Consider the following 7,516-nt stretch of genomic DNA (forward strand, 5'->3'; position numbering starts at 1 on the left):
CACACACGAGAAACAGAATAGTATTTTTCTCAGACTCTATTTATGAGTGTTCTCAGATGAGCTTTAGGACATCTGGGAAATCCTTCTCTATTTTATTTAAGAGGGTGGGACCTTCTGGAAAAAGTTTGACCATGTAAAGCTTCTCCCCTCTGGGTGGAGGAAACTGCCCATTAACCAACCCCACCCCACCAGAGCCAACTCTGCAATGGTCTGCTCCAGCATAAGAGTTCTAGGCAGAACTTTGAGTGTTGTCTGTTGAGGCTCAGCCAGGCCTTGGCAACAGCCAAAGCAGCCTTGGAGCCATGGATTGGCCCAAGACTGTCCATCAGATGTACTTGGGGCTGGTCCTAAAGGAATTTTGTGGGGTTGTGACAGCAGATCCTGAAGAACCGAGACCAAAGCCCTGTGATTTTCCTTGGGAGCTAGTGATATATGTAGCTATTATTGGACTTTTTTCTATTCTGTTGCTTTTGTGGAGAAGTTTTGAATCTGTTCGAAGCCGACTTTATGCAAGAAGAGAAAAACATCTTGCTGGGAAGCTTTCTGGACTAATTGAAGAAAAATGTAAGTTACTTGAAAAATTTAGTCTTCTTCAGAAACAGCACGATGCCTTAGAGTCATCTTTAAAGGATACAGCCTATGCAATGTTGGAAATATCCAAGTCCAAACTCCAGGAAGTTCTCCTTCTAGGAAACCAGCTGATAGAAGAGAAATCTAAACATTGTAAACAAGTTGAATTGAATGTGGAAATGTCAAAAATGATACATTCCCTGGAGGATGAGTCAAAACTTCTCAAATCACAAGTAGCTAACACCAAAATAACCTTAAGAATACTTCAGATCAATGAAGCACATCTTAAGGACTCAACCACAGATGTTTTGAAGGAAAACGCCAAACTTCAAGAAAGCTGTAAGCAGCTTTTACAAGACGCTGAAGCACGCAAGGAGCAAGTGAGTGAACTTAATGAACAGAAAATTAAAATTGAAGAGTCTGTGGCACATGCAGAACAACTTGTAAATGCCAAGGAAGCAGCTTTTACAAGATGCTGAAGCATGCAAGGAACAAGTGAGTGAACTTAATGAACAGAAAATTAAAGTTGAAGAGTCTGTGGCACATGCAGAACAACTTGTAAATGCCAAGGAAGATCACATCAGGTCTCTAACTGAATGCTTGCTAAAGACGAAAGTCTGGGCTATTCTTGAAGAACACATGACACATAATGGTCACTTGCAATCAGCAATGAAGAGTGGATCAGGAAATGGCAGTCTCTTACATAACCAGACAGAAGAAGCTTTGAGAAAGCTGATGTATGCTGTGAAGTTCAATGGGTCTTTAAAATCCTTAGAACAAGAAAGGAACAAGTTTATACACAGTTGTGTGATGTCGAGAGAGCAAGCAAAGATATGACAGAGTGTATTAAAAATGTCCAGTGTAAACAAGAAATTTTACGGTCTGAAAATACACAGTTGGAAGTTGAGAATAAGAAACTTTGGCAGAATATTAAAGAAATTAAAGAACTGTATGAAGAGATCGGAATGAAATTCTACAGGAAATTTATGGCAGAGGATCATTACTAGCGAGACCTAGAGAGGAAAGTTTCCAAAGCAGAAGAGAAGATGAGACAGGCAGCTGACGACCAGGCGACCTATAAAAATGCAGCCAGAGAGCTCGAAGAAAAATTAGAGAGAAACAATCATTATTATGAAAGGCAGATTGTTTCCTGTGAACAAAAAGCTCACTTTAATTCATTGGAAGCCCAGGCTGCTGAAAAACAACTCAAGTATTTTAGGAAAGTCAATGCCAGCAAGAGACAAAAGTTACTTAAAATGTAGTTGGAATTTGAACATTTAGAGAAATGTGGTATTTCAAATGCAGCATGTGGCAGAGAGCATTTTCCATGTGATCCCTCACCATTGGGTGAACCTTCATCAGAAAGGAAAGCTTTCCTGTCTCCTTCAGTTTTCTTGGAAGGTCCATTCAGACCTCTGCCTTTTCTTCCTCAGGGAGGACAAGGCTCAAGAGGCCCAGAGAATCCTGTAGGGCATCACATTAGCAATGAAAGAAGACAATCCAGAGGGTGACTGGCCCTCGTAGAGCACCTCCTGAGACTGGGTCCCTGTCTCCTCCATGCAATTGGGATGGAAGAATGATGGTCCCTCCAGCTCTTCCTCCACAGAGGCACACTTCATATGTGCCTGTTTCATCTCTGCCTGTTGAAAGGAAAGTAGTGGGTCCTAGTTCGGTTCCTCCTGTCTGAGGTCCATTCTTCCCAGTGGATCCAAGCCCTGGACCATATTTTGTCCCAAGGGATTACCGTGGCCCACCGTATCCTCCAGTTCCAATGAGAAGTTTCCATTCCTTGGGGGGTTTCCCCAGTTATCTTCCCCCAAGATCTGCATATCCCCCGCTGTAGCCATTCTTGAAGTAGAAGTGAGTTCTTCAGGGTCGATTCTACCTTCAGATGATCCTGTGGCAGAAGCTTTAGAATGATAAGAAGAGACTTGGCAGTGTTTTTATCTCTTTGCATAACTTTTGACTTCTTTCTTGTTTTCAGTTTAAATGAACTGCTCTTACTTGGTCATTATTATTTACCTTAAATTTAAGATTTAATACAAGTAAAATTCTCCAGATAGTATTGATGGTATTTTATGAACAGGTGATTTAAATAGGAATCTTATTATTTTATTTCCATTCTAGTTTATTTAGATAGTATATTTAATTTTCATTTTGTTCTAGATAGTATATTTATTTTAACTTGATTATTTAATCCACTATTACATAAACAATAATTGGAGTGTTATGTATGAAATCTTGCAATGAGCTTCTCAACTCCAAAGGTTGTATATTTATGTCAAAATGCATTTACTATAATTTTAGACCACTGTAAAAGTAAGGTCTATTTAAATTCTTGTGACTTCTCTCTCATTTTCAGTTTAAATTACTACTGTTATTTAGTCATTCTATATTACATTATATTGAAGCTTAATAAAATTTTATTCTCAATATAATATTTTATAAATATATGATTTAAATGTGAATTTATTTTATTTAGATATATTGATTTTCATTTTATTCTAGATAATGTAGCTATTTTAATCTGATTATTTAATCTACTATTACATAAATAATCATTGGAGTTTCATGACTGTAATCTTGCAGTGGGGCTATTTAAAACTCCAAAAGCTTTGTGTGTTTATGCCAAAAATATATGTACTGTAACTGTAGACCAATGTGAAATAAAATCTCTTTTGAAAGTAGAAAAAAAAATGAAGTTGAGTCAAGGCCTAAATGACTTTCAGAAAAGCATAGAGGACATTTTCATGGTCTTATCTTAAAGGTATATATTTTGATAAAATTCATACCATCAAGGAAATGATTAGTATTAAAGCCTTTGTGCATACATGCAAACACACACATTCCTCTTGAGTAGTAAAAATCAAGCTAGAGATTAGGAGGTACAATGTACATAACAAATAAGGAGTTAGAAAAAAGGCAGTATGTGATGTGCAAACTTCAGATCATTCACAAAGAAAAAACACTCTAGTAAAAATGGAAAAAAATAGTAGATGATTCCAAAGTAAACTTGGAAATAAACAATGTAAGCAGATCATCATCCTTGCTCATAATCAATGAAACACAATTTAAAAGGACAAGATAAATTTTCAGACCCATTAGATTAGCAAACATTTAAATGTTTGTATATTTTTCCATTTTTAGGAATAAAACAAGCTACAGAAACTTTATCTTTCAATGTTGGAGAATCTCATTTCCTCTGAGCCAGGGCATTACTCTGTGATAATCTGTAGAGAAACTCCTGCACACAGGGACAACAGCTAGATACAGATATGTGCATTGCCACAGTGTCTGAAGAAACAATACAGTAGTGTGTTCTTCAAATGTAATGGTGAATGTCGATGCCATTGAAATTCTATAAAGCAATTTAAATGAATAAACTCCCAAATCCTTCCCCTCAGGGGAACACCATCTCAGGAGACCAGAGACACATACTTTTACTTATTGCTCATTTCCTCATATTTATCCCTTTTGCTGTATACTTCTGTACAGTGTGGGAAAAATTTTCACATGCAGAATCCAAAGGAATTTCATTTCAGCTATGGCTTGTATTAACCACTAATTTCTTGTTCTCAGGCCATTTATGACATGATTCTGTGTTTGTGACTTTAGAGTGTCCATTGGACTTTCTACTATATGTAAGTGATGAAATAAAGATAAAGTTCTGAGGCATACTCAAATTTCATCCTGGACAGTGGAATACGCCAGGAGGACATTAAAGTATATAAAATAACCCAGACATTGAAATTTATTGCATTAGCTCATGTGTGCAGGATTTTTAAAAGTCATTATTACAGAGATGAAGAAGAAAACAGTGTTGGTAATGTCCAGAGAATAGGGAGTTATCAATCAAAGGATATAAAGCAGAGTATATGTAGACCAAACAAAAGATCTAATGTACAAAATGAGTACTGTAGTGAGTGAAGTTGGGTTGTGTTGGGTAATTTGTTTAGTGGGGTGGATTTTATTCAACACTTTGGATCAAAAGAGTGAGGTGAGGATATATTCTGTGAAATGATAGCACGTTAATCAGCTTCACTAGAGTGATGACTATTTTCTCTATGAATCCATGAATCATGCTTTGATCCTCAAATATACACAATAAATTTATTTAAAAAATTAGTAATATAAAAAAAGAACAGGCAAAGGAGGTCTTAATATTTTACTACATGCAGGGAAGTCACCTTGGACTACCTCTGTAATGGAATGAGAATGAGCCTGACTCTGCTGTGATTATAGAGAATGACCACCTCAGATGATCAGTTAGTCACTGTCCTGATGAGAAGCTCTAGTGAGACTCGAAGGAGTGGAGTTCCCCAGGGAAATGCAGGCTCCCTCCTACAAGACTGGAGTTGAAAGGCCACAACTATGTGCCCAGCAATTCCAGCTGCCTCTTAAAAGTGCTGTAATAGGAGATGTGATAACACAGTCAGCCCAATCTATTAAATTCTGTTCTGTATGTTCAAATAAAGCCTTTTTTCTATTGCATTATGCATATCATTGAATTATTTATACTTTGATATTAATGGATACAGAGAACTAAATACATTCATTTCCTATGGTTTAATTCCTTGAACAAATCAATATATTAATAAAAATATGGATTCTTGGATAGTTGTAGATGGGTAAGGTTTGGAGTAAAATAGATTCAATTCCTGACTCACCACTTAGTATCTGGGTAATTTGAAATAAGTCAACACAAAGAAAATTGTCAGTCTGTTGAGAAATTAAGCTAATGAGGAAAAGGATGAAATGTAAAAGGTAGAATAATGTATAGCTCTGTGCTTCAGCAATAATAAAGGTTCAAGAAATTAGAGCTATCATTATGGGTTATATTATATATTTGGATGAGAATGTGTCCTGTAAACAAAGAATGAGAAACTCATGAGAGTCTAGAACACTAGCCAGAATTGACCAAAGCAAAGCTATGAAGTACATTTAATTCCCTACCAATCGGCTTTTGTTCCAACCTAAATCTCCTTCCACTAAGAATTAACACTCAGAAAAAGAAAAATGGGATCATTTGCAGTAATGGTTCCATTTAGGGCTTTACAAGCCCATGTCTCAGCTTCACCCTATATTTGATATGTGAACTTTAAAGGTTGTTTAAATCATTTGAACTTCTATCATGAATAAGCAGAGAATATAACAAAACTAACTCACTATATTGTTGTAGGATTAATGAGTTTTGCAAAACAGTTTTTGAAGTATTAAAGAAATAGAGTGATTGCTATTGACATAAAAGATGATTCACTCAATGTGAAACTACAAAAAGTTATTTTAAAAGATACATGCATTTTTGACAAGAAACTTGTTTAAGCACATTGAATGAAATGGTAGTGTTGTATTTCTGAAAATCAGCCTTCACACTTTGTTCTAATGATTCTTGTCCTTCCCAAAAAAACACTCTTCTCTCTCTCTCTCTCTCTCTCTCTCTCTCTCTCTCTCTCTCTTTCACATACAAACACACACACATACACACACACACACACACTTGTGACAGTCTAAACTACTTTTCTTTCCTATATCACTTCTTTGTGAGTCATTGTTCTATCATTTCTTCTCTCCTTGCTTCTCTTTTACTGAGAATTCCTTCCTCATAATACCTAGCAGCAAATCACGACACTGTAATTGATGAGATATTAATGGCACTATTTACTGAATGCCTCCCTAAAATTTTTGCTTTTTACCTCTGGTAGCTAAATGGCATTCATGTGTGAAACTCTGCATGTTCCAGGAGATACCTCTCATAGAGCTCAAAATGTCATAGAAGGGTCACCACTATAAGAGACCCTAAAAGGGGCCCTGAGATTTAAGTGGACATGGCCAGGGTCATAGGAAATTGGAAGAGTAGGTGTCAACCTAATCTTTGTCTCTTGTCTTTTGTCATAGCATAATCTACAATGCACCATGCTAACATGGAAAGGTATTGTGATTCTGTATTAATGCTCCTCTGACTCTAACGTTTGTTTAGAACCCAACCCTACTCTTCAGTAATGGGCACAATGCATGCAATTGCCAAGCATTAATTTGTGGTACAAATCAATACTTGCTCACATTGATCATAGACACTGAACTTGAAAGTGTATCTACACATTGCAACTTGTCACTTTCAACCAAGGAAGGCACTAAATATCGGAGGCCTTCTGAGGATCATTTTCTAGTAATTAACTGCCTTGCAAGGATAGGAAGGTTTTCTAAGTGTCAGATTTATTATAGAAATGTTTACTGGCCCTCCTTCCCCTCCTACCCTGAGTCTCTGCCTCTCCCTCATCCCTTCTCCAGAGCTCCCTTTACACCCTTGTTTCTAAACATATAAATGAGAGGATTGAGCACAGGAGTGATTGTAGAAAAAAGGGTAGAAACATTCCTTTGCTTTCACAATAACTACCCTTGGGCTGTAACCATGGATACATGGCTGAGCCATAAGGCAGAGAAACCACCAGGAGGTGAGACCCACAAGTGCCAAAATCCATTCTGTGCCCAGCCACTGACTTGAAGTTCAGCACTGCCCTGGAAATGTGTGCATAGAGCCTGGAATTAGTGCTCCTGGAATGGCAACAACTGTGACTCAGGCCACAAACATCTTGGCCTCAGTTCCTCCTGTCTCCTCACAAGTCAACGTCAGGAATACAGGCATCTCACAGATGATTCAGGTGATTGCCATAGAGGGGTATGGCCATGACGAGACCTGTCTGAATCAGAGAGTTCACAAGTCCTCCTGACCAGGAAGCAATGGCCAGTGAAAAGCAGAGATGAGGGCTGGGATGTAGCTCGGTGGTAGAGCACTTGCCTAGCATGCGTGAGGCCCTGGGTTTGATCCCAGCACCAAAAGAGAACAGAAAAAAAAAGCAGAGATGAGGGTGCATAATGGTGATGTAGTGGAGTGGACAACACACAGCAGCAGAGCTGTCAAAGGCCATCACCACCAAAAGCATACTCT

The 7,516-nt window shown here is 37.7% G+C and overlaps 1 protein-coding gene across 1 annotated transcript; it reads left to right on the forward strand.

The window, feature by feature from the left end:
- Positions 1-302: 302 nt before the first annotated feature.
- LOC141417945 (melanoma inhibitory activity protein 2-like) lies at positions 303-1,407 on the forward strand. The gene is made up of 2 exons (XM_074057406.1): positions 303-992; positions 1,105-1,407. The coding sequence occupies exons 1-2, from the start codon at positions 303-305 to the stop codon at positions 1,405-1,407; spliced, it is 993 nt and encodes a 330-aa protein (XP_073913507.1).
- The last annotated feature ends 6,109 nt before the right edge of the window (positions 1,408-7,516 follow it).

The sequence above is a fragment of the Castor canadensis genome, chromosome 16 (genome assembly GCF_047511655.1).
Source record: "Castor canadensis chromosome 16, mCasCan1.hap1v2, whole genome shotgun sequence".
Taxonomy (NCBI): Eukaryota; Metazoa; Chordata; class Mammalia; order Rodentia; family Castoridae; genus Castor; species Castor canadensis.